The sequence below is a fragment of the Nerophis ophidion genome, linkage group LG29, assembly GCF_033978795.1.
Source record: "Nerophis ophidion isolate RoL-2023_Sa linkage group LG29, RoL_Noph_v1.0, whole genome shotgun sequence".
Lineage (NCBI taxonomy): Eukaryota > Metazoa > Chordata > Actinopteri > Syngnathiformes > Syngnathidae > Nerophis > Nerophis ophidion.
Genome location: NC_084639.1, coordinates 8,505,026 through 8,532,669, shown reverse-complemented (window position 1 = coordinate 8,532,669; position 27,644 = coordinate 8,505,026). Strand labels below are relative to the sequence as shown.

General features: G+C 39.9%; 1 protein-coding gene across 2 annotated transcripts in view; it reads left to right on the top strand.

Moving 5' to 3' along the window:
• The window catches only part of med12 (mediator complex subunit 12), a 74,790-nt gene that overhangs the window by 13,996 nt on the left and 33,150 nt on the right, over positions 1-27,644 (top strand). Inside the window, exons 4-19 of one of the 2 annotated variants that reach the window (XM_061892123.1) lie at positions 4,576-4,735; positions 4,820-4,995; positions 7,086-7,196; positions 7,440-7,715; positions 10,208-10,354; positions 10,443-10,542; positions 10,640-10,776; positions 10,863-10,994; positions 14,776-14,902; positions 15,018-15,307; positions 19,100-19,273; positions 23,152-23,296; positions 23,622-23,740; positions 23,949-24,092; positions 26,809-26,972; positions 27,057-27,188. In XM_061892123.1, the coding sequence (XP_061748107.1) occupies positions 4,576-4,735; positions 4,820-4,995; positions 7,086-7,196; positions 7,440-7,715; positions 10,208-10,354; positions 10,443-10,542; positions 10,640-10,776; positions 10,863-10,994; positions 14,776-14,902; positions 15,018-15,307; positions 19,100-19,273; positions 23,152-23,296; positions 23,622-23,740; positions 23,949-24,092; positions 26,809-26,972; positions 27,057-27,188 (2,534 nt within the window). Of the gene's footprint in view, positions 1-4,575; positions 4,736-4,819; positions 4,996-7,085; positions 7,197-7,439; positions 7,716-10,207; positions 10,355-10,442; positions 10,543-10,639; positions 10,777-10,847; positions 10,995-14,775; positions 14,903-15,017; positions 15,308-19,099; positions 19,274-23,151; positions 23,297-23,621; positions 23,741-23,948; positions 24,093-26,808; positions 26,973-27,056; positions 27,189-27,644 lie in introns of both variants that reach the window. The other variant, XM_061892122.1, reaches the window with a different exon arrangement.

Below are 27,644 nucleotides of genomic sequence, written 5' to 3'. Positions count from 1 at the left end.
AATATAACATTTACATAATAAAAGTCAACTACAGGCTTCCCAAATGCTGTAATAAATCAAGCATGATGAGTTGACTTCAAACTGTTTAATGGTGCACTTTTTATATGTAGAAGAAATGTTTTGTCATTTTATTTAATCAAAGAAACAACTTGAGGCAGTTTATTGTGGATTAACGTGGGCAGAATTATTATAGTGTTCCCAATGTTAAAAGGATAAAGCCATTGTTTACAAATTTGGTAAATAAATAACCCAAAAAATTATATTTTTTTGTTTTCTTACTGTACCGAAAATGAACCGAACCGTGACCTCTAAACCGAGGTACGTACCGGACCGAAATTTTTGTGTACCGTTACACCCCTAATAATATATATACATATTTATGTGTCAGATAAGCTTAGATTTTATTTATAAAGAGGACAAGACAATTAAAAATACAAAATAAAGTATGACCACCAGTCCTTCTTTTTGACACTGATTACAAGGGCCATGTCAACAAATTAACTCAAAGATAGCGTCTGGAATTCCTCGGTTTTGCGGAGATGCTTGTCATCGACAGTGCCTTTTTTTGGTGTGTTTTTCTTTTCATCACGTAGCGGTTATGCTTTAATGTGAGTACTTGGACACATTTTACCATTGTCTGTGTGCTGTTTGTCGTTCATGTTGTGTCGTCAAGTGCAAGAAAAGAATAGACCTCATCAAGTCTCTAGCAACGACCTCGGCGGCGGCATGTTTTGCAGACGAGCCTACCGTTCGGTCTCTTTTTAATCCAAACAAAGGAGTTCCTCTTCCCTTTAGCTTCCATTGTGTTCTCCGCTTGTGCAATGTTGTTGACATTGATGCTTCAGCCGGCTCTTGCCGTAAAGTTCTTGCAAGTGGCATAAAATTGCTACCGCAGAGTCGCATCGTTAGCTAAATTATGCAATAAACAATAGATAATTACATCCTAGAATAATTTGTTTTTTTAGTCTTTTCTTTTTACACAGGTTCAGTTTATTGTAAAAATCTTGAAATATTGATGTGATCGTCTACTTTGCATAGTAGGCCATAATGCATGTGGATGTAATTTTTATTGGATGCTGTGGGAGACAAAGTGAGCAATAAACTTGAAAGCAAAACAAATGTAGACATACAAGTTGACGTGCGTTTTAATGTCACAAGCAAATAGCAGTGGTCTAGTGTGCTTGGGTCTCAAAGTGTCCAGTAATTTAGAGGGGTCTGGATATTAGCTAGATCTATACAAATAACGAAAGTCGCTAAGTTGTAAACACATTTGTTTGACTCTATTCGCATGCTTTTGTTGTACAGTGAGAGGTCGGTCTTCTGGGGGATTTCACAAAAATTTGTTAAAGCATGACTGGTAAATGTCACAGCGTTGGTCTCACTCCCGCAAAAGCATTTTGATTGCTTACATAAGCACCATGAACATTTTGATATTTTGATGTGCTCAATTAGTTTGCATAGTAGGCCATAATGCTATCGATCCATGATCATCTGCTTTGCATAGTAGACCATAATGCATGTGGATGTATTTTTTATGGATGCTGTGGTAGACAAAGGGAGCAATAAACATGTAAAGCCAAACAAGTAAATTTAGTTTTTTTTTGTAAAAGCTAAGTTTTTTTAAAATTTTGGCAACTCCTTATTACACTGGATCAAGACGCTATATAATAAAACACACTGTAAAATTATCAACAATGGACACATCTCTGGGACGATACCTCTATTAAGAGGTCTAAAACAAGGGTGCCCTTTGTCTCCATACTTATTCAATATTGCTATGGAAATATTAGCGATTAAAGTTGGATTGAATAGAAATATTGAAGAGATCAGTAATAATAATATTAAAAGTAAAATAACAATGTATTCAGACGATACAAGCTTCTTTATCAGCACCAATCCTCATTGTTTACAGAACCTTCTTAATCTTTTGGACATATTTTCACAGCAATCTGTGTTTAATCTTAATTATGATGAGTGTAAAATATTAAGGATCGGAAATTAAAGGGAACGTCCTTTCGAATGGAATGCAAAGTGCCTGTTTTGTGGACAGATGGACCAGTTAAAGACCTACTGAAATTAGATTTTATAATTTAAACGGGGATAGCAGGTCCATTCTATGTGTTCTACTTGATCATTTCGCGATGTTGCCATATTTTTGCTGAAAGGATTTAGTAGAGAACATCGACGATAAAGTTCGCAACTTTTGGTCGCTAATAAAAAAGCCTTGCCTGTACCGGAAGTAGCAGACGATATGCGCGTGATGTCACGGGTTGTGGAGCTCCTCACATCTGAACATTGTTTGCAATCATGGCCACCAGCAGCGAGAGCGATTCGGACTGAAAAAGCGACGATTTCCCCATTAATTTGAGCGAGGATGAAAGATTCGTGGATGAGGAAAGTGAGAGTGAAGGACTAGAAGAAGAATAAAAGACTAAACAGTGGGGGCGATTCAGATGTTATTTGACAAATTTACTAGGATAATTCTGGAAAATCCCTTATCTGCTTATTGTGTTACTAGTGTTTTAGTGAGATTATGTGGTCGTACCTGAACAACCTGAAGGTCGGCCCCGCACCTTTCTTCAGCACAAGTCGACGGGTGGTGGCGATGCCCATCTCTGCCCTTCGCAAGGGACACTCTTCGAAACATGATCTTTCGAAATGATCGCTGCATAATACACTGTACTTTGTGTGTGTGGCCCAATCCAACCGTGTTCGCTTGACCGCTCTGTTCCATAGTAAAGCTTCACCGTCATCTTTCGGTAATGTCAACAATGAAACACCGGCTGTGTTTGTGTTGCTCAAGTCGACCGCAATACACTGCTTCCCACCTACAGCTTTCTTCTTTGACGTCTCCATTATTCATTGAACCGATTGCAAAAGATTCAGCAACACAGATATCCATACTACTGTGGAATTATGGGATGAAAAGAGACGACTTAGAGCTGTGAACGTTGCTAAAACAAAATGTCCTCTACAATGTGTGACGTCACGCGCACGTGTCATCATACCGCGATGTTTTAGCATGATACTTCAGCGCAAAATTTAAAATTGCAATTTAGTAAACTAAACCGGCCGTATTGGCATGTGTTGCAATGTTAATATTTCATCATTGATATATAAACTATCAGACTGCGTGGTCGGTAGTAGTGGGTTTCAGTAGGCCTTTAAAATACTTGGTGTTGTTGTCCCAAAGAGTCTGGAAGATCTAGGCCCAGTAAATCAGAATATTCGACCAAGAAAGCTGAATAAAATTCTGCAATTATGGAAAGGGAAATCCTAAACATTGTATGGTAAAATATCTATTGTCAACTCTTTAATTATTCCTCAATTTATTTATTTATTGTTGTCATTACCAGCTCCATCACAAAACTTTTTTAAGGTTTATTGAGCGGAGGGTCTTTGAATTTTGTTTGGGACGGCAAACCAGAAAAGATCAAAAGAAAGGTTCTGTACAATGAATACGAACATGGGGGCCTGAAACGTCTTAACCTTGAGCCTATGTGTCTGTCTTTAAAATCATCAATTGTTCCAAAGGTGTATCTAAACACCGAGTGGCACACAAGCGTCCTGTTGGACGAAAAACATGTACTGTATCAAAAGAAATTGTATCCGTTTTTACAAGTGATGCCCTCCCATTTTCCTTTTGTAGAGAGTCCGCTGGGAAGCTTCGCAGGGTTCATAAAGGAAACAATCCACTCATGGTGGTGTTTTCAATTTTATGTGCCAGAAAAAAGAGAATATTTTCTAGCAGATAATATGGATGAACTCCAATATTGTCATAGATGAAAAGCCTTTCTTTTGAAAAAATATGTTTGAAAGAGGAATCATTTTTGTAAATGACATTATCAATGAAAATGGTAAGATTATGGAGTATGATGAATTTAGAACTATGTATGGTGATGCTTGTTGAAGCTTTTCAAGCAATCATGTGTGCTTCATGGACTGTAATTCCTTGCAGTGTATTTGTATATATTGTAGGAATCAGAATATGAATAACAGAAGGAAACAAGAGAGTTTTTTTGGGATGGTGCACTAATTGTAAGTGTATCTTGTGTTTTTTATGTTGATTTAATAAAATAAGTTAAAAATGAATTAGACATACAGTGTTGGCTTTCATATGTTGCTTTTTGTTTGTATGTTGTTTAATGTCACAAGCAAACAGCAGGGGTGTAAGGTACCAGGGTCTCCAAAAGAGTCCGATAACTACAACAAAAAAATCACTCGATTTGTCGCGAGTCAGTTTTAAAAATGTTACAGCGTTTGTCTGACTCCCTTAAAAGCATTGTTGATTTCTTACATAAGCACAAGCTAGATGGATAGAGAGATGGTACTTTATTGATTCCTTTAGGAAAATAAAAATTCCAGCAGAAGTGTACAGACAGCCTCGATGAAGAATTATTTACTTTCTTTAGAGCGAAAGAGCAGATAAGTTCTCTGGATCATGGAGACGATGTCTAGCAAAGCCCTTTTCTTTAATCGCTTTTGTGGATGTACAATATATTTCCTGTCAAGTTGGTACTGTGCTTTCAGAGTTTTACTTTATTATGACTGATATACAACATGTTCTTGTCACAGGTGCCAATTTTTAGCAAGAAGGAGGAGGTTTTTGGATACTTGGCAAAGTACTTGGTCCCTGTAATGCGCTCAGCGTGGATGATCAAGATGACTTGTGCTTACCATGCGGCCATCACAGAAACTAAAGTCAAGAAGAGACACGTGATTGATCCCTGTATAGGTGAGGAACACGCGTTGGTTCATCACAGAATGTGTGTTTATTTCCCACTTAAATTTGTATAATTTCTATGTGTGTGCGTTTTAGAATGGACCCAGATCATAACTAAGTACTTGTGGGAGCAGCTTCAGAAGGTGGCCGAGTTCTACAGGCAGTTCCCGAACCAAGGCTGCAGCTCGCCGATCCCAGCCACTCCCGCCGACGTGGAAACGGCCACAAAGCAGTGGGAGTACAACGAGAAACTGGCCATGTTCATGTTTCAGGTCAGCTCAGCACTATACATATTGGTCTGTAGTAGGGATGTAACAATAAGTGATCTTAAGGATAACCGCAGTAAAACTCTTCCACGTTAGTATTATTATTTCAAATTAAAATGAAAAAAACTTAATAAATAAGTGCAATTTGATAAACTCACAGACAAGTTGGCTGGTGCCACCTCTCTAGCTTAAATGCTAACATGAAAACAAGAGACATTAATCTCTTTCCCCATTAAGAAACTACCGTACAGACCCCAATCTAAACCTATATAAACATATTGCTGTCTGCGCAACTAAGATATTCATTTGTGCATATTGAATGGTCTCCCTTTGGACAGAGTGACCGTTCTATACCCGGAGGAATACGAGTCAAGGTGTTTTTACGGCGCGTTCAAGGACAGAACAGAGTAGGATGTCACCGTGCTCGCCTCTGTGCATGGAGGAAGGGCACAGTGCATACAGAGTGATCAGTGAGACTGTATTTGGAGGATCTCATTTTGTTTTCCTCAAAGCACAAGAACATCCAGATGATGTCTGGTAGGATACATTGTGCTCATCAACTACAATGCATTTTCATTTGGATTCAAAGGTCCTTTTTCATGTGTTTGCCATCAAGCTACAGTACGAGTCAAAAAGTCTCTACTCATTTGCTCGTGTTATTGAGTGAGAAGACCCATCTGAACTTTTGAGTTGTCGTGTTTCGTAAATAATGCCATACGTTGTGGTCATCGACAAATAAATATAAATGTATGGAATGGAATATAAAGACAATATAACACACATCCATAAACTTGGATGTATATGCAAAAATGCAATATATTTATCTGTACAGTAATCTATTTATTTATATTTGTACCTAGGGCTGGGCGATATGGCCTTTTTTTAATATCTCGATATTTTAGGCCATGTCACGATACACGATACATATCTCAATATTTTGCCTCATCCTTGAACACTTGATACATATAATCACAGCAGTATGATGATTCCATGTGTCTACATTAAAACAGTCTTGTTTATACTGCATTAATATATGCTCATTTTAAACTTTCATGCAGAGAAGAAAATCACAACTAAGTCAATTGACCAAAATTTTATTTATTAAACAGTTATTAAGCAGTGGCACAAACATTCATGTCATTTCAAAACAGAAAGTGCAAGATTGTCAGAGACATTTTAAAACAAGCTACGAGTGCACTTGTGTGCATGATGTCACTAAGATGACATATCAAAATGACACTAAATTAAAGTGCACATTTTGTAAATAACGCCGCTACAATAGTTTAAAATAAATAAAGTGCATTATTTTGTGGGCGTGTGGCACCGAAAGGAGATGTTGAAATGCGGAGTAAGCACTCTTCATTCTCTAGCAGGTGACTTTTCAAATGATGCTGCATATTAGCAGTAATGCTACTTTTTATAGAAACTTTTTAGCACCAACTTGACAAATTAAGGTTGTGTGTTCGACATATTCCCACTTGAAGCCAAACCACCGCCAGACAATAGAGCAGAGCCAATGCTGTTTTTCTTGGGAATTAATTCTTCCTTAATTTCTTACCAGATTCGCACTTTCTTTCTCTCGTATTATCACTCGCACGGCTCCTCTAGCATTACCCATGCTGCTACCTCTCGTAGCAGCATGGGTATGTGACGTATGTAAGAAGGTGCGCTTGCTGTCTGTGAGGAGAAACAAGAAAGAGTGGGAAGAGCCTGTAGTGTAATGCCAGAAGCTAAAAGCAACTGCGTCAGAACATATACTCGAATATCACAATATAGTCATTTTATATATCGCACATAGACAAACCTGTGATATTTCGGGTTTATCAATATATTGCCCAGCCCTATTTTCACCTTATTGCTCTTTTATCTTGCACTAAAGCGGGCTAATGCAACAAAATTTCGTTTTTATCTGTACTGTAAAGTTCAAATTTGAATGACAATAAAAGGAAGTCTAAGTCTAATAAGTGTCTCTATATTCCCCCCTGCCATTTACTTACCTGTATTTATTTGCCAATGGTAGAAATGTATTATTTTACAAGTAGCGCAAGAGATTTTGTTTTTAATAAGTTGTTTTTTGTATTAATTCTTGTGACCAGGATGGAATGTTGGACAGACACGAGTTCCTGACGTGGGTGCTGGAGTGTTTTGAGAAGGTCCGACCCGGCGAAGACGAGCTGCTGAGACTCCTCCTGCCACTTTTACTGCAGGTAGGACCTTTCTGACCTTTTGACTGACAGCCCATTTTATTGTACATGATTCTCACATCATTTCTGCTGTTGGACCACACACACGCACACATATTGAAGTTGGTATTGCTGATTTGACAGGCTGTCAGAAGTTTGTCACATATCAGCTGAATCCATCCCCAAGCCTTTCATTTTGTTTCATTCGATGTCATAAGTCACTGCGTGTCTGTGAGTAATGCAGTGCATCGCCTCTTCCTCCCGCAGTACTCGGGGGAATTTGTGCAGTCGGCCTACTTGTCACGCAGGCTGGCTTACTTCTGCACGCGCCGCCTCAACCTGTTGCTAAGCGACGGCAGCCTGGGCCCCGGCGCGGGTGGAGGGCACCCGGCGCACGGCATCTTGACGCCGCAAGGAAACACTCTGCCCCCGACTCCGACTTCCCAGCCGGCCGGAGGCAGTCAGCCCCAGACACCATTCACAGACTTCTACATCTGTCCCCAGCATCGCCCTCTGGTGTTCGGCCTCAGCTGCATGTTGCAGGTATGGTGACGTCTTACGGTCTTCTATTGCTCATTGTTTCATACGACGATAAATGTGTTTTGGTTGCTAAAGGCAGCTGCAATCCGCCGCTTTCCACTAACAGCATTCTTCTTTATAGTCTCCATTATTAATTGAACAAATTGCAAAAGATTCAGCAACACAGAGGTCCAAAATACTGTGTAATTATGCGATAAAAAACGACTACCTTTAGGCGTGAGTGGTGCCGGGAGAACATGTCCGCTCCAACCAATAACGTCACAAGCACGCGTCAACATAAGCGTCATCATTCCGCGACGTTTTCAACAGGATACCTCGCGGGAAATTTAAAGTTGCAATTTAGTAAACTAAACCGGCCGTATTGGCATGTGTTGCAATGTTAAGACTTCATCATTGATATATAAACTATCAGACTGCGTGGTTGGTAGTAGTGGGTTTCAGTAGGCCTTTAATTCTAGCCTAATTTAGCCATTCCTTTGCCACTTTTGACGTGTGTTTGGGGTCATTGTCCTGTTGAAACACCCAACTGCGCCCAAAACCCAACCTCCGGGCTGATGATTTTAGATTGTCCTGAATCATTTGGAGGTAATCTTCCTTTTTCTTTGTCCCATTTATTCTCTGTAAAGCACCAGTTTCATTGGCAGCAAAACAGGCCCAGAGCATATTACTACCACCACCGTGCTTGATGGTAGGTGTGGTGTTCCAGGGATTTAAGGCCTCACCCTTTTTCCTCCACACATATTGCCGGGTATTGAGGCCAAACAGTTACATTTTAGTTTCATCTGACCACAAAACTTTCCTCCAGAATGTCTTTTCTTTGTCCATGTGATCAGCAGCAAACTTTAGACGAGCCTTAAGGTGTCACTTCTGGAGCTTCTTGCATGGTAGCGATACAAAACAGGCTTGACTGTGGACACTGACACCTGTGTTCCAGCAACTTCCAATTATTTGCAGACCTGCTTTTTGGGGGTTCTAAGTTGACTCTTGATCATCCTGACCAATTTTCTCTCAGCAGCATGTAATAGCTTGTGTTCTCTTCCCGATCGTGGCAGTGACAAAACTGTTCCATGCACTTTATACTTACGAACAATTGTCTGCACAGTTGCTTTTGGGACCTTAAGCTGCTTTGAAATGGCTCCAAGTGACTTTCCTGTCTTGTTCAGGTCAATGATTTTTTTTTCAGATCTGTGCTGAGTTTCTTTGACTTTCCCATTGTCGCGTTTGTAACCGAGTCGAATGACTGCATCACATGAGCCCTGTTTAAAAGGGCTCAGAGAAGTCAACAGGTGTCATCAATCATAATCACTCACATGAAGTTAAGAGGCTATGCCATGAAACTATTTTGATTTGATTGTAACTTTTCTACATCACCAAAATTGATAATATATGTTGCTGTATGTATACTTTTGACCCAGCAGATTTGGTCACATTTTCAGTAGACCCATAATAGATTCATAAAAGAACCAAACTTCAGGAATATTTTTTGTGAATCACAAGTATGTGCTCCAATCACTCTATCACAAAAAAATAAGAGTTGTAGAAATTATTGGATACTCAAGACAGCCATGACAATATGTTCTTTACAAGTGTATGTAAACTTTTGACCACGGCTGTATATGGCTTTATTAATAAACATAACTTAACATTAATACATTTTAAATAAAGACCCATTTTACATTTTTTTTTAAAACACAAAATATAACTTAAAATGTGCATCCACGTACATTGAAAAACAAAACCCCAAATCAACTAAACATTATTCAACAAAATGTAACTGAAAATGTGCAAAAGAAAAAGCAGCATCCAGGTGAGATTTTGACAAAGATCGCCACAGCCAACATTGTCATTGTGGTTCAAATCAGTTGAATTGTGCAACCCAATGTTTTATTCTTATGTATTGTTTGTTTAAATTTTTTCATATCATTTGTAAGGCTTTAAACTGTAACCAGGTAAGATATAACTATTGAATACGATTAAAATCAAGATTAAGATTACTAATTCAGTGTTAATATGTGTGTGGGGCCCGTGTGGAAAAGATGGCCCCCGATGTCAAAAAGGTTAAGAACCCCTGTGCTAGTGGACTCGCCTCCACCCACAGAGACATAGAGAGAAGATGCTTGACGAAAGGGTTCACTTAGGTTATTTCGTATGGCCTGGCAGATGTGCTGTTCCTGTTGTGCTCCTTCAAAGACGTTCTGCTGATGGCGGCCACATTTGTCAACGACCGGTAATCTTGCGTGAATTTTATTTTATGTCTTTGTCAGTCCACTAAAGGTTGGTACAATATTTTGTGGCAAGTCCCAGTGGGTGTTTTGAAGAGCACATTAAGTTGTGTGACAGAGTCAATCAGAAATAGTAGCACAGATTACACATTAATGGTGTACTTATTGCCAAATGTTCCCCTTTTGGAGTGCAAGGTTTCACAAACACACTTAGTATTGGGAGTTCTAATTTTTCCACAACTCAGTCATTGATGTTGTTTTTTGTCCTTCCAGAGCATAGTGTTGTGTTGCCCGAGTGCTCTGGTGTGGCATTACTCTCTAACGGACAGCAGAAACAAGACTGGTTCCCCTCTGGACCTTCTGCCCATTGCACCCTCCAGCTTACCGATGCCTGGGGGGAACACCGCCTTCACACAGCAGGTACTTGAAGACACACCAAGCCATCCCTCATCAAGATGACAGCATATGCTCCACAATCACGCCGAGATACTAATTTTCCACTCTGCAGGTCCGTGTAAAGCTGAGAGAGATCGAGGAGCAAGTTAAGGAGCGAGGCCAGGCTGTGGAGTTTCGCTGGTCGTTTGACAAGTGCCAGGAGACCACCGCAGGTTGGTAAAACTGCTTCTTTTTCTCAGTGTTCACGGTAAGAGTCACGTGTTCGGTGTAGTGGAGCATTCACGATGCTAATTCTCTCTCCCTGGTCAGGCTTCACCATTGGGAGGGTTCTGCACACCCTAGAGGTTCTGGACAACCACAGCTTTGAGAAGTCAGACTTTAACAACTCACTGGACTCCTTATACAACCGGATATTTGGCTCAGGCCAGAGCAAGGATGGCCACGAGGTACTTGACTTCTTTAAAGATGAGAATCGCAAGTGATCAACGTTGAGGCCTCGATTATAATACTTACAAAGTGTGCTTCCACCCAGATGTCTCCCGATGACGACGCTGTGGTCACCCTGCTTTGTGAATGGGCCGTGTGCTGTAAGCGGTCGGGCCGACACAGGGCCATGGTGGTGGCCAAGCTGCTGGAGAAGCGACAGGCCGAGATTGAAGCGGAGGTAACACGCCGTCCTTCTCTGTTAACGTTTTTAATGGACAGTTCTGACAGCCATTGTTGTGTTGACAGTAGGACTGGCCGATATGGACGAAAAAGTATGTCTCGATATATTTTTACCTAAACTCGATATTCAATATATATTTCGATATATTTTCCGGTGAAAGTATATATATAAAGACATTCATTTTTGAGCGAGATTCACTGAAATTGAAGAAAATGACAACTGTACTGTAAACACTTATTAACCCAGTTAGTCAAGATGGGTATTAAAGGCCTACTGAAATGAGATTTTCTTATTTAAACGGGGATAGCAGGTCCATTCTATGTGTCATACTTGATCATTACGCGATATTGCCATATTTTTGCTGAAAGGATTTAGTAGAGAACATCCACGATAAAGTTCGCAACTGGAGAAAAGCCCTGCCTCTACCGGAAGTCGCAGACGATGACGTCACCCGTGTGATGGCTCCTCACATATATATTCACATTGTTTTTAATGGGAGCCTCCAACAAAAACAGCTATTCCGACCGAGAAAACGACAATTTCCCCATTAATTTGAGCGAGGATGAAAGAGTCGTGTTTGAGAATTTTGATAGCGACGGACTAGAAAAAAAAGTAAAAAATAAAAAAAAAACGCGATTGCAATCACGTTGCATTGAGACGGATTCATATGTTTTTAGAGACATTTGCTAGGATAGTTCTGGGAAATCCCTTATCTTTCTATTGTGTTGCTAGTGTTTTAATGAGTTTAACAGTACCTGATAGTCGGAAGTGTACGTCCACGGCCGGGTGTTGACGCGCAGTGTCTCGGGGAAGTCGACGGCAGCTGTACGGGAGGCGAAAGCTCAGCTGATATCCGGCAAGTGGCGACTTTTTAACCACAATTTTCTCACCGAAACCTGCTGGTTGACAAGTGGTCGGGATCCATGTCCGCTCTGATCCATAGTAAAGTTTCAACTCTGTGAATTTTAAACAAGGAATCACCGTGCGTTTGTGTGGCTAAAGGCTAAAGCTTCCCAACTCCGTCTTTCTACTTTGACTCCTCCAATATTAATTGAACAAATTGCAAAAGATTTAGCAACACAGATGTCCAAAATATTGTGTAATTATGCCGTTAAAGCAGACGACTTTTAGCTGTGTGTGTGTGTGTGTGTGCATCGCTCATATTCATAACAGCCCGTGACGTCACGCGTACACGTCATCATTACGCGACGTTTTCAAGAAAAATGTCCCGGGAAATTTAAAATTGCAATTTAGTAAACTAAAAAGGCCGTATTAGCATGTGTTGCAATTTTAATATTTCATCATTGATATATAAACTATCAGACCGCGTGGTGGGTAGTAGTGGGTTTCAGTAGGCCTTTAACAGCACAGAAAAAAACTGTTTAAGTAGCACAGAATAACATAACATAAAGAAAATAGAAAAATATTATTTCTAAGTAAAATAACAGAACTGTGCAAATAATACAAAAAGTATCAAACTCAGAGAAAAAATTTATTTGCAGGCAGGTACTTTTTAATTCCCAGTCAACGATGTAATGGACTGTCACACACGCACGGTTCTGGTCAGCGCCAACTAAGTGACTTGACTTAATTGTGCGGCTAAGATCTTCCTCACCTCGGCATACATTTTTGGCAGCATTTCTAGTGAGAAATATGCCCAGCTTGGCAACTCGAGAACAGTTTTGATCCGGACTTACATGGTGCAAAACTCAAATGAATGTTTTATCCAGACGCATACATTTGTCCAAATGTGGCCAAGTAGACGCATTGTGGGTTTCTCAGATGTCGTCTACATCGCTGAAAGAAAAATCGAAAGAAGAGAATCCCTCTGCCATCTTCCTTTAGTTTTTTAAATATATAAATCGCCCACTTGAACATTTCCCTCTTATCCTCTACGACTCTCTCGTCATTATTTGGGATGTCTGTTGTGATTTTCCTTCTTGGTTCAATGATCCGCCCTATGTTGCCTCTGATTGGACTGTCCCTAATGTTTTGCCCTAATGTCAACCAATTGTGACTCGTCATAGTAAACAATCAACCAATCATGATTGTTCTTATATGTGCAGGCATGTCTTGGAAAAAGGAATGGGAGGGGTTGAGAGGGAGTGGGAAGCGGGGCAGAACAAGGAACACAACAAATAAGCGGTGTTTGGTCATTTTAACGTGAAATAAATTATATTGATATTATGATATTTTCTTAATTCATATCTTGTTTAAAAATATATTGATATATCTTACAAACTCTATATATCGCCCAACATTGGCTTATTCAGTGGCTCTAATTTAGCCATTTGCTTTTAAATTCAGTTTAATCCATTTGTAGGCATGTGCTAACTAACAAAGAAGACTATTTAATTCAGAAATATATATTTATACTGTACCTGCTGCTCATTAGTCTGTTAGTTAGCTATGTAATTATTAAACTTTTGTCCATTTAAAATCTCACAAAAACAAAATATATTTATTTCATGAAAACAAAGTACAGTTGAAATAAAAGCAATAAAAACAAACTTCAAAGCTATGTAGCTTCCTAAAAAACGCATTTTGTGAAGATGTGTTTAAAAAAACTGCACACAGGTACATTGATAATTGATTAACTCCTGGCATTTTAGCTATCTAATATACTCGATTGTCCAAAACATTTTAGCCATCTAATAGATTGTATATTTATTATTTTCTCACATCGGCGCAGTAGTGCTTCATGCTTGTGTGTGATTGATGTTTGTTACTGTGCCTTTTTTTATTTGTACTGCAAATTGACGCTGCTTCACAGCTGAAGCTCCTGACAAATAAAACAAGTACTCTGCTGTACTGTATTTTTCGGACTATAAATCGCAGTTTTTTTCATAGTTTGGCCGGGAGTGTGACCTATACTCAGGAGCGATTTATGTTTGAAATTATTAACACATTACCGTAAAATATCAAATAATATTATTTAGCTTATTCACGTAAGAGAATAGAGGTATTTCATGGGATTTAGCGATTAGGTGCGATTTATACTCTGAAACGACTTATACTCCAAAAAATACGGTATTTAGACAAAGTTTAGCCGGCGGACTTTGAAAAATATATTTAACTCTAATTTTAGCCAAACAACTTCGTTTCACACGGTACAGCTTGGTTGGTAGAGCGCCCGTGCCAGCAACTTGAGGGTTGCAGGTTCGAACCCCGCTTCCGCCATCCTAGTCCCTGCCGTTGTGTCCTTGGGCAAGACACTTTACCCACCTGCTCACAGTGCCACCCACAATGGTTTAAAATATAACTTAGACATTGGGTTTCACTATGTAAAGCACTTTGAGTCACTAGAGAAAAAGCACTATATAAATATAATTCACTCACACTTGTTAGCTAGCCTGCAAAGTAACAAAGTAACTATTTTACTGAGTTAAGATTGCATCTTTCTGATGTCATACATCTTGCCTCTGCTTTAAATGTTCCCGTATCAGACGTATAGCCATAAAAAATAAGGTCCGCTTTGCAAAATTAGCAAGTATTAATGATTTTAACAAGATTAGTGTAATGTGTTTCTACATTTAACATGTTTTCACCTGCGATGTTTGAAAAAAGTGATGTCGCCCACAAATTTTATTGTCTGTATTTGTTGACAATGTCGACAAATCGTCAAAGTAATTGGTTAAACTTGTATTTTAAACGATTTTCATGCAGCTACTCATAGCAATGTAAATGAAGTTTGTGTATAGTCATGTTTTTTAATCAAGCAGCATTTACAGACAATAATGCACGCGGTAATGTCTTATTTTCTGCGTGTTGTTGTCAGCGATGTGGCGAGTCGGAAGTGGTGGACGAGAAGGGCTCTGTTTCGTCTGGCTCCCTTTCCACCGCCACACTTCCAGTTTTTCAGGATGTTCTGCTGCAGTTCTTGGATACTCAGGCCCCCACACTGAGTGAGTGCCTGCTCTTACTGATTTGTTTCTTTATACTGTACATTACCTGCCATTTTTCTCTTATTTCATTACTCTGAGCAACATAGGATTTGACTAACGTTTCTCATCCATTTAGCGGAGCCGGGAAATGAGAACGAGAGAGTGGAGTTCTCCAACCTTGTCCTGCTCTTTTGCGAGCTCATCCGCCATGACGTCTTCTCCCACAACATCTACATGTGCACGCTTATCTCCCGTGGCGACCTGGCCTCCGACTCCCACCTGCCACGTCCCCGTTCCCCCGGCGACGAGCCCTCAGATGAGTCTGATCGCAAGGACCAGGATGCAGGCAACAGTGTCAAGATGGAGGATACCGGCCTGTCGGAGTCAATGGAAATTGATCACAACTCCAGTGCTAATTTTGATGAGGTATGAGGTTACGTAAACATGCGTTGACTACACCGCTCACAATACAATATGCAGACAGTACCACAGAAAGTACATTTGGATGTACTTTAGAGTAGTCTGTGTACAGTAGGGCCTATTCAAGTTGCGGCCCGCTGAATATCACCCAAATAGGCTTGATCAAACCATTCAAAATAGGGTTATTTATGTATGCAGTACTCCCACATCCCCACAGGGGGCAACAGCAAAGCATAAGTGTCCCAATGAAGTAGCAATGGGCTTGTAGAAGAAGATGGCACTATCGACCCTGAAAAAAAATCAAAACAATTAGCGAAAATTGCACTTGACTTTGTGATGTCATTTGAATTTGTTGGTGGTGTTGTTTTTTGGCTGTTAAACTCTGGCGATAAAAGCTAATTTAATACACGTAGCGCTGAATTTGAGCATTAGAGGGTGATAAAGCTACACCTTAGGTTTTATTGTGATGAGCTACAGGTGTGCAGTATTTATGTTGTTTATAGTGTGACTGCATCAACACTAAACCTTACATTTTATTTATATAAAATACACAATGGACATTATACTTTTGTAATGTTTATATTTTCTGTTTTAGACATAAATTAAGGAAGAAGTGTAAAGAGAAAAAAAACTAAGGAAGGAAAATAATTCATAAGGAGAAACAGCAATCAACAAAACTTGAGCGTCTGTTTCTTCATGCTGTTAACTATCTGTCTAGCTGCACACGCTGGAAATGAGTAACGACGGCAAAATAATCATTTTATTGACAGTGCAGTGTGGAAGCCGATGTGTTTACTTTGCAATTACGCAAATGCAGTCTCAAAAGAATGTAACCTGGTGGGGCATTTTCTGATGAAACACCCACATTTGGATGTTAGGCCCCTGAGCCCTCGGGCTCTTGAAATTACGGCCCCCTGCATTATGTTTTTGAATAGCCCCGTTGTACTGCTTACATTGGGCTATAGTTATCCACTGTCTGAATAGCTGGCAACAAGTGAGTAGCAAGATAACTTTTAAATTTTGAAGAATGTTATGGAGTCAACGTGAATGATTGGAACAAGATTGCCTTAAATGTAGTGCTAGATAACAATGGCACGCACTAAATATTCACCACGGACAACAGCTTTACAATTATTCGAATTTTGATTATGATTTTAATTATGGCTTCTCACCATTATGAAAATACAATAATCGGAAACAATTGATGGGCTCCAGAGCTTGCAATGGTGGAACGAATGAGGAGCAAATGAGAGGAAAAAAAGCATGTCTACTAGAAGTTTGGACTCCCACCATGGTTGCTACTTATTATTTAACACATCGTTAGTCTGTCTAATTAATAATCACTAAACTCAACTAAAAAACAAGGCATATGATTTTCACGGAGTCACATAATTAACCAATATAACAAAATCCGCTGTTGAATGCAGAATATCACCGAAATTGGCATAAATGTATATGAAAAGCTGTCATTATGAGGAGAAGGAACATTTGTTTGGGTAAATGTGTTCGGGACCCCTCATTCATCCCCTAAACAGGCAACCGCCCCGTCCTTATCATTGTCGAGGTGGTCAGTTGAAAGAGCGACTAAACTACGAAGCATACACCCACAACACATCTCATCTGCTTGTGTTGTGAACGACATCATGGATGTAACAACAATGTACAAACAGTAGTTGCAACTTGGCAAAGGCTCTCTTTTTTTTTGTTTTTGAACAGCCTCGGTCGGTAGAGCGGCCGTGCCAGCAACTTGAGGGTTGCAGGTTCGATTCCCTCTTCTGCCATCCTAGTCACTGCCGTTGTGTCCTTGGGCAAGACACTTTACCCACCTGCTCCCAGTGCCACCCACACTGGTTTAAATGTAACTTAGATTTTGGGTTTCACTATGTAAAGCGCTTTGAGTCACTAGAGAAAAGCGCTATATAAATATAATTCACTTCACTTCACTTCACACATCCATCTGAGAACAACAGCACACTTCCTTCCCCTTTACAATAATAGTGCGGTGCGCCGTATTTGAAAAAATCAAAGGTTTCAAAAAAGTACCTTACACAAGCATAATGTACATAAAGTACCACATTATCTAATTAATAAAATACTGGTCAAAAAGATGTACTACACCAGTAAATGTGAGAGACTTTGCAGTTAATTAAGAAACATTTTATACAATTTTATTTGACACAAAAATCACACTCTCTCTGGTGGTATGATAAATGTAAAAGGTTTAAAATGGAACTAAAAACAATTAAAATGTAAAAAGGGAAAAACTTTATTTTATTGTCTTTTATATTGCCATTGTTATGTAAATGTTTTGTTACTATTATTTCACCTGTTGTGCTTTAGTCGTTATGGTGTTACAATAAAAACCGTATTTTTCGGACTATAATTCGCAGTTTTTGTCATATACTTATACTCAGGAGCGACTTATGTGGGAAATTATTAACACTACTGTAAAATATCCATCCATCCATTTTCTACCGCTTATTCCCTTTTGGGGTCGCGGGGGGCGCTGGCGCCTATCTCAGCTACAATCGGGCGGAAGGCCGGGTACACCCTGGACAAGTCGCCATCTCATCGCAGGGCCAACACAGATAGACGGACAATATTCACACTCACATTCACACACTAGGGCCAATTTAGTGTTGCCAATCAACCTATCCCCAGGTGCATGTCTTTGGAGGTGGGAGGAAGCCGGAGTACCCGGAGGGAACCCACGCATTCACGGGGAGAACATGCAAACTCCACACAGAAAGATCCCGAGCCTGGATTTGAACCCAGGATTGCAGGACCTTCGTATTGTGAGGCAGACGCACTAACCCCTCTGCCACTGTGAAGCCCTACTGTAAAATATTAAATGATATTATTTAGCTCATTCACGTAAGAGACAAGACGTATTAGATTTAATGGGATTTAGCCATTAGGAGTGTCAGATTGTTTGGTAAAGGTATAGCATGTTCTATACGTTATAGTTATTTGAATGGCTCTTACCATAATATGTTTCGTTAACACACCAGGCACCTTCTCAGTTGTTTATTTATGTGTCATATAACGTACACTTATTCAGCCTGTTTTTCACTATTCTTTCTTTATTTTAAATTGTCTTTCAAATGTCTATTCTTGGTGTTGGGTTTTATCAAATACATTTCCCCCCAAAAATGCGACTTATACTCCAGTGCGACTTATATGTTTTTTTCCTTCTTTATTATGTATTTTCGGCAGGTGCGACTTATGCTCTGAAAAATACGGTACTCATGTTTTCAAATTGAGGAATCATCGTGTAATTAATCGTGATTACAATATCAATCTAAAATAATGGTGAATATTATTTTTGCCATGATCGTCCAACCCTACCAAGGACACATGTTTACTCGTTTGGGTTCAGTTTATAGAGGGGGTTTTTGCCTTGCCTTCGTGCTTGCACATGAGAAGTTTGCTTAGTTCCCTTCAATCTATGAGGAGAGTGGGTCTAGACGTGCTCCATGTGTAAAGTGCTTTGAGTTAACTTCTGTTGTGAATTGGCGCCATATAAATAAAACTGAATGGACTCGTGTTGCCGGCTATTTCGACAATAATGGCTGTGTTGACTCATTTTCAGTGGATAGTAAATCCAACCTGCTATACAAGCTCTTCACAGACCACTCTAAAGTGTATCCAGTTTTCTTTTTTATTGTTATGTCCCTTGACAATATATAATAAAATCCTTGCGGACATGTGAGGGCCGTATCCACTTTAAGGGAGAAGGCTTGTCTTTATTTGTCTTGGTCACACATTTCATCATTACTGTCGTGCTCTGTCTTGCAGATGTTCTCTCCTCCGATGCACTGCGAGTCCAAGGGCAGCCCCTCCCCGGAGAAGTCCGTACCCGAGCAGGACAGCAAGAGCACCTGCAAGGACAAGAGCATGGACCCCGCCTTTCCGCAGCTGTATGAGCAGCCCCGGCACATTCAGTACGCCACCCACTTCCCCATTCCTCAGGTAAAGAAAGTCCTCCTTTTTGTTGTATATCATCGGCATCTTAGTTTTGTCGACTCCGAACATGCCAGCGGCAGTTTTGTAATTCCTTTCCTGTGAAGATAAGCAAGGAATGCGTAATATTTATTATGATTCACCTGTGTGAAGTTGGTCCCCCTTTTCATTGCAACTATTAAAATAACACTGCCATTTGTTTGTGAGGTTAACATTTTTGTTTGTTTGTTACGGTTTCCACCTTGTTAAAATCTCCCCAAATGTGTTTCTTTTGATTGTGCCATTTTTGTGCTGCAAACTTTTTTGTCTGATAGTTTTTATGTTAACAGCTGAGATAGGCTCCAGCACCCCCCACGAACCCAAAAAGGGACAAGCGGTAGAAAATGGATGGATTTTATAGTTTTTGTGTTATTATTCATAACCGCACCACGCCAGGCAAAATCTTCCCACACTCGTCCCTCTTGTTTGTGCTACGTTTGTCCTGCTAATATTTTTTGTCTTACTAGTATAGGTGTTATGTTACGGGATGGTTATGAATTAGAGATGTCCGATAATGGCTTTTTTGGCCGATATGCGATATTCTAATATTGTCCAACTCTTAATTACCGATTCCGATATCAACCGATACCCATATATACAGTCGTGGATTTAACACATTATTATGCCTAATTTTGTTGTGGTGCCCTGCTGGATGCATTAAACAATATAACAAGCTTTTTCCAAATTGCAACATGGCACTGCCATATTTATTATTGAAGTCCCAAAGTGCATTATTTTTTTTTAACATGCCTCAAAACAGCAGCTTCTGAATTTGGGACAGGCTCTCCCTGAGAGAGCGTGAGGAGGTTGGGGCTGGTGGTGTATATTGTAGCGTCCCGGAAGAGTTAGTGCTGCAAGGGGTTCTGTGTATTTGTTCTGTTGTGTTTATGTTGTGTTACGGTGCGGATGTTTTCCCGAAATGTGTTTGTCATTCTTGTTCGGTGTGGCGTATATTTGTAACAGTGTTAAAGTTGTTTATACGGTCACCCTCAGTGTGACCTGTATGACTGTTGACCAAGTATGCAGGCATTCACTTGTGTGTGTGAAGTCAGTGCCTTTAAGGTTTATTGGCGCTCTGTACTTTTCCCTACGTCCGTGTACTACTCCGTACAGCGGTGTTTATAAAAGTCATCCATTTTACTTTTTGAAACCGATACCGATAATTTCCGATGTTGCATTTTAAAGCATTTATTGGCCGATAATATCGGCAGTCCGATATTTATCGGACATCTCAATTAATCAATCAATCAATCAATGTTTACTTATATAGCCCTAAATCACTAGTGTCTCAAAGGGCTGCACAAACCACCACGACATCCTCGGTAGGCCCACATAACGGCAAGGAAAACTCACACCCAGTGGGACATCGGTGACAATAATGACCCAGTGGGACGTCGGTGACAATGATGACTATGAGAACCTTAGAGAGGAGGAAAGCAATGGATGTCGAGCGGGTCTAACATGATACTGTGAAAGTTCAATCCACATTAAGAATAATAACACATTAATAACAAAACAACTAAATAGTTACACATTTTTTTTGCAGCTCAAACGAATGACACAAGTTTGGGGAGATTTTAAAAATATTGTTATAAATAATAAAAGGTTAATACCTTAAAAACTGTAAAGATTTAATAATATGAAGACTATTTTAGTTTGATATTAGCACAAACATTTGGGACAAGTTTGGGAAGATTTTGACAAAGTGGGCTAGTTATGAACAATAACACGTTGACCTAAAAACTATCATACTTTCACAAATAAACGGATGGGTCAAGCTTGGAGGGCTGGTTATGAATAATTCTACATTAATATTATCAGAAAAACTAAGATTTTATTAACGTAACTAAAACAGTTGGAAAAAAGATGTTGTAGCAGTATGGGACATGTCTGGGGAGATTTTGCTCATGTTGGGGACTGGTTATGAATAATAACACATTAACAACATAAAAACTAATACATTTTATCAACATAAAAACTATAATAGACAAAAAATGTTGCAGCACAAACATTTTGGACAAGTTTGGGGAGGTTTTGACAAGGTGGGCTGGGTATGAATAATAACACGTTAGTAATTACACGTTAGCATAAAAACTATAATAGTTTCGCTAAACAAAAATTCCAGCACAAACAAATGAGACAGGTTTGGGGAGATTTTGACAAGGTGGGCTGGGTATAAAATAATTACACGTTAATTAAATATAAAACTTTAAAAATGTACAGTAACTAAAATTGTTAGGCAATAAAATTCGGAACCAGTTTGGGGAGGTTTTGACAAACTTGGGGGTCTGGGCATAAATAATAACACCATAATAACATAAAAACTGTAAAAATGTATCGACATAAAAACTATAGTAGACAAAAAATGTTATAGCACTAACATTTGGGACAAGTTGGGGAGATTTTGACATGGTGGGGTTATGAATAATAACACGTTAATAACAAAAACTATGAAACTTGATAACATAAAAACTAGAGATATTCAATAATGCCTTTTTTGCCGATATTCCGATATTGTCCAACTCTTAATACCGATTCTGATATCAACCGATATCGATATATACAGTCGTGGAACTAACACATTATTATGCCTAATTTCGTTGTGATGCCCCGCTGGTTGCATTAAACAATGTAACAAGGTTTTAAATCAGCTCAAGTTATGGAAAAAAATGCCAACATGGCACTGCCATATTTATTATTGAAGTCACAAAGTGCATTATTTTTTTTAACATGCCTCAAAACAGCAGCTTGGAGGTTGAGGTTGGCGGGGTAGGTGGGCGGGGTTGAGGTGGTGGTGGCGGTGGCGGTGGTGGTGGGGGGTAGTTGGAGTGCTGTATATTGTAGCGTCCCGGAAGAGTTAGTGCTACTTGTGCTGTTGTGTTTATGTTGTGTTACGGTGCGGATGTTCTCCCGAAATGTGTTTGTCATTCTTGTTTGGTGTGGGTTCACAGTGTGGCACATATTTGTAACAGTGTTAAAGTTTTTTTTAAGGCCTCCTCAGTGTGACCTGTATGGCTGTTGACCAAGTATGCCTTGCATTTGCTTGTGTGTGTGTGAATAGCCGTAGAGATTATGTGACTGGGCCGGCACGCAAAGGCAGTGCCTTTAAGGTTTATTGCCGCTCTGTACTTCTCCCTACGTCAGTGTACACAGCGGCGTTTTAAAAAGTTATAAATTTTACTTTTTGAAACCGAAACCGATGATTTTGAAACCGATAGCGATATTTTCCGATATTACATTTTAAAGCATTTATCGGTGATAATATCGACAGCCCGATATTATCGGACATCTCTAATAAAAACTAAAATAGACAAAAAATGTGGCAGCACAGGTTTAGGGAGATTTTGACAAGGTTGGAGGTCTGGTTATGAATAACATGTTAATAACAATAAACTATAAAACATAACAAATAGACAAAAAATGTTGTAGCACAAACATTTTGGGCAAGTTTGGGGGCTGGTTATGAATAATAACACGTTAAAAAAACCACAAAGCTCTATTAACATAAAAACTATAATAGCAAGGAAAAAAATGTTGCAGCACAAACATTTGGGACAAGTTTGGGGAGATTTTGACAGGGTGGGGTCGGGAGCTGGTTATGAATAAGAACACATTTGACAATAACACATTACTGACATCACCAGTGAGAAAATGTGTAAAGTAAAATCGTAACGGGACAGACGAAAATGTTTCCAGCACAGACTTAGCCCAAACAAATGGCAGTCATTTTTTATACTTGCAGTAATAAGGGGTGCCAACTTCAAGGTGTTTGATTCACATGTTATGTTGCTGCCTCTGGAGTTCTCCAGGCCATCTTGTGTGTATCATTTATTTGCCTTCTTTTATAGGAGGAGAATGCCAGTCACGAGTGCAACCAGCGTTTAGTAGTCCTCTACGGCGTGGGCAAACTAAGGGACGAGGCGCGACACACCATCAAAAAGATAACGAAAGATATATTGAAGGTGCTGAATCGCAAAAGCACTGCTGAAACGGGTATGTTCTATTTTTACATTTCTTTTTTTGGGGTGTATCTTTTCGGTTTACCTTTTTACTGCAAGATGCAGGACCGGCTGATAATGCCCAAAGTCAAAATCATCTTTGACTGCTGTTGCATCACTATGTACTCATCTTGTTTTCTCAGCAATTGTATCATCAAGCACAAGCGATTATGCAGAGTTTTTGTACCAACAAAGCATCACGTGTCTTCTCATGATTATTTAGATATGGAAAGCAGCTTAACATTTATGTCTGAAAATCCCAAGCAGTCATGTGTCTCTTGTTTCTCCCCAAACTTTCATTTCAACTCCCGTTCTAACAGGTGGCGAGGAGGGACAGAAGAGGAAGAGGAGTAAGCCCGAGGCCTTTCCTACCGCAGAAGATATTTTCTCTAAATTTCAGCACCTCTCCCACTTTGACCAGCACCAGGTCACCTACCAGGTTAGGTTTGCTTAATTTTGCATGTGACATATAAGTATAAATACTTTCCTAATTTATATGTAAGTGGCGTTCTGTCATGGCAGCCTGAATGGATAATTATCTCAAGCATTTTGCTGCACAGACTCCCAGCCAAAGTTGGAGAGATTTTCCTTGTGTGAGTCAACACTGACCCCACTGTGTTGCTGTTTTTTGTTGATGTTATGTGCAGGTGTCCCGAAATGTGCTGGAACAAATCACCAGCTTTGCCTTAGGGATGTCCTATCACTTGCCGTTAGTGCAGCACATTCAGTTCATCTTTGATCTCATGGAGTACTCTCTCAACGTCAGTGGCCTCATCGACTTTGCCATTCAGGTAATTAATGCGTGCGTCTACGCTATATTTATCCTTCGTGAGCCATAACATCAGAGGTGTCCGAAAATGCTCCACCAGGGGCCACAGTATATCAGTATACAGGGTCCATTTTGATGCTTTTTAACTTTGTAAACGGGCCACAACAAACCTACGCAGATACAGTAGAATTTAGAATTACGAACTTAAAGGCCTACTGAAATGAGATTTTTGTTATTTAAACGGGGAATGCAGGTCCATTCTATGTGTCATACTTGATCATTTCGCGATATTGCCATATTTTTGCTGAAAAGATTTAGTAGAGAACATCAACAATAAAGTTAGCAACTTTTGGTGCTGATAAAAAAGCCTTGCCTGTACCGGAAGTAGCAGACGATATGCGTTTGACGTCACGGGTTGTGGAGCTCCTCACATCTGAACATTGTTTACAATCATGGCCACCAGCAGCAAGAGCGATTCGGACCGAGAAAGCGACAATTTTCCCATTAATTTGAGCGAAGATGAAAGATTCGTGGATGAGGAAAGTGAGAGTGAAGGACTAGAAGGAAAAAAAAAAAGACTATACAGTGGGAGCGATTCAGATGTTATTAGACAAATTTACTAGGATAATTCTGGAAAATCCTTTATCTGCTTATTGTGTTACTAGTGGTTTAGTGAGATTATATGGTCGTACCTGTACAACCTGTAGGTCGGCCCCGCACCTTTCTTCAGCACCAGTCGACGGGTGGTGGCGATGCCCATCTCTGCCCTTCGCAAGGGACCCTCTTCGAAACACGATCTTTTGAAATGATCGCTGCATAATACACTGTACTTTGTGTGTGTGGTCCAATCCAACCGTGTTCGCTTGACCGCTCTGTTCCATAGTAAAGCTTCACCGCCATCTTTCGGGAATGTAAACAATGAAACACCGGCTGTGTTTGTGTTGCTTTAAAGCTGGCCGCAATACACTGCTTCCCACCTACAGCTTTCTTCTTTGATGTCTCCATTGTTCATTGAACAAATTGCAAAAGATTCAGCAACACAGATTTCCAAAATACTGTGGAATTTTGCGATGAAAACAGACGACTTATAGCTGGGAACGATGCTGGAACAAAATGTCCTCTACAATGCGTGACGTCACGCGCACGCGACATCATACCGAGACGGTTCAGCTGGATATTTCGGCGCGAAATTTAAAACTGCAATTTAGTAAACTAAGCCGGCCGTATGGGCATGTGTTGCAACGTTAATATTTCATCATTGATATATAAACTATCAGATTGTGTGGTCGGTAGTAGTGGGTTTCAGTAGGCCTTTAATTGGTTCGTGAACAGGGTTCGTAAATCGAAAAGTTTGTCTGGTGAAGCACTTTTCTTCATGAGAAAAAATAAATATGAATAATGTGGTGCAGCCTCGGCAAAGGTCCCTATTTTAGTTAAAGTTTGTACAGTTTGAACACAATTTTAAAGTGATATACAGTACTGACTATCAGACAAACATAACCAAGAGGTGATGATTTAATTGTTTTTATTACCTATCTAAAATGGGCAGCATGATGGAAGAGGGGTTAGTGCGTCTGCCTCACAATACAAGTTCGATCCTGCGCTTGGTATATTTCTGTGTGGAGTTTGCATGTTCTCCCCGTGACTGTGTGGTTTCCCTCCAGGTACTCCGGCTTCCTCCCACCCCCAAACATATGCACCTGGGGATAGGTTGATTGGCAACACACAAAAAAATTGGCCCTAGTGTATAAATGTGAGTGTGAATGTTGTCTGTCTTTCTGTGTTGGCCCTGCGATAAGGTGGCGACTTGTCCAGGGTGTACACACCCTCCGACTGAATGCAGTATAGAGATTGGCTCTAGCGATCCCCCGCTACCCCCAAAGGGATAAGCGATAGACGAGCAGCAGAGTTCTAAAACAAAGACAAATTGAACTGTGCTGCATAGGATTGGATAGATTTTTATTCAACCCACACTGGGGAGATTGGGTTTTTACATTCAGTAACAGAAGTAAATAAAGTGGAATGAAAAACAAAAAAAATAAATATGAAATACTGTCAAAACGTTTTGACTAGGGAGCTGCATTGGGCTAAAAAATTTTGCCTGGGGGCCGAAAGCCATATATATATATGTTTGTGTGTGTGTGTGTGTGTGTGTGTGTGTGTGTGTGTGTGTGTGTGTGTGTGTGTGTGTGTGTGTGTGTGTGTGTGTGTGTGTGTGTGTGTGTGTGTGCGTGTATGTATATATATATATATATATGTGTGTGTGTGTGTGTGTATATATATGTGTATATATATATATATATGTGTGTGTGTATATATATATATATATGTGTATATATATACGTTTATGTATATATATATATGTATGTATATATATATATATGTATATATATATATATATATATATATTACATACATACATACATATATATATATATATATATACTATAAGTTTCCAAATAAAGGGGGTTATTACATTGAGGTTTCACTGTATGCTAAGATTTAAGCTTTGTTTTGTAGGTGACAAAGCATTTTATCATCAGTATTACTAATAACATTTGACCTTTTTCTGGTTATAATGAGCTTTTTTAAAAAAATATATTTTGTTTAGTTTTTTTAAGTTGTCTTATTCAATTTTAATTTTAGAACAGGCCACATGTGGTAAAAGGCCGACAGGCTGAGCCACACTTTGGGTACCCCATGGTGCCCATTGAACCATGCTTGGTTTTTCTTTGTAGCTTCTGAATGAACTCAGCCTGGTGGAAGCCGAGCTGCTGCTCAAGTCGTCCAGCCTGGTGGGCAGCTACACTAACAGCCTTTGTCTGTGCATCGTGGCTGTGCTGAGGAGGTACCACTCCTGCCTCATTCTCAACCCCGAGCAGACGGCGCAGGTTTTTGACTGGTCAGTGGCTCAAATGCGTGCATCCAAACCCCTCCCTTTTACGTGAACATACCTGGTGTTGTAATGTGTACGATCCTCTCCTAGGCTGCGCATCGTGGTCAAGTCAGGTGTGAACCCAGCAGACTGCTCTTCTGCGGAACGCTGCATCTTGGCCTACTTGTATGACCTCTACACCTCCTGCAGTCACCTCAAGAACAAGTTTGGCGAAATCTTCAGGTGATAAATGCATTTCCCACTCATGAAAAACGTCAATCTCTTTTCATCCTAGCTTTATAGCTATTGTCACCTGTTGTTGACTTTTGGACTGACTAGCGACAGCATGACACCTAGGCCGTGGAACAGAGACACGCGGCAGGCTTACACACACACATGCATCCAACGCACTTGACGCGAATCCATTAGGAGTGATGGGCGGCTGGGCAGCGCCTGAAGATCTGCAGCCTGCCACCGTGGCCCCCACTCCTTCCCCTTTGTTGCAAGTCTAGATATGGATGTTGTAATATGTATGTGCTTTGCTATGGAGGTTTTTTTCCACTCCGGTCAGTCTAGATTGTATTTTTTTACTCATCCTTCCCCAGGGTTTACCTTTTTCCCATACTTTACGGGGCGCCTTGTGGTGACCCATCAGCGTTCATGTTCTGTAACCCTGTACACTGTTTGTTTGTCTAATCT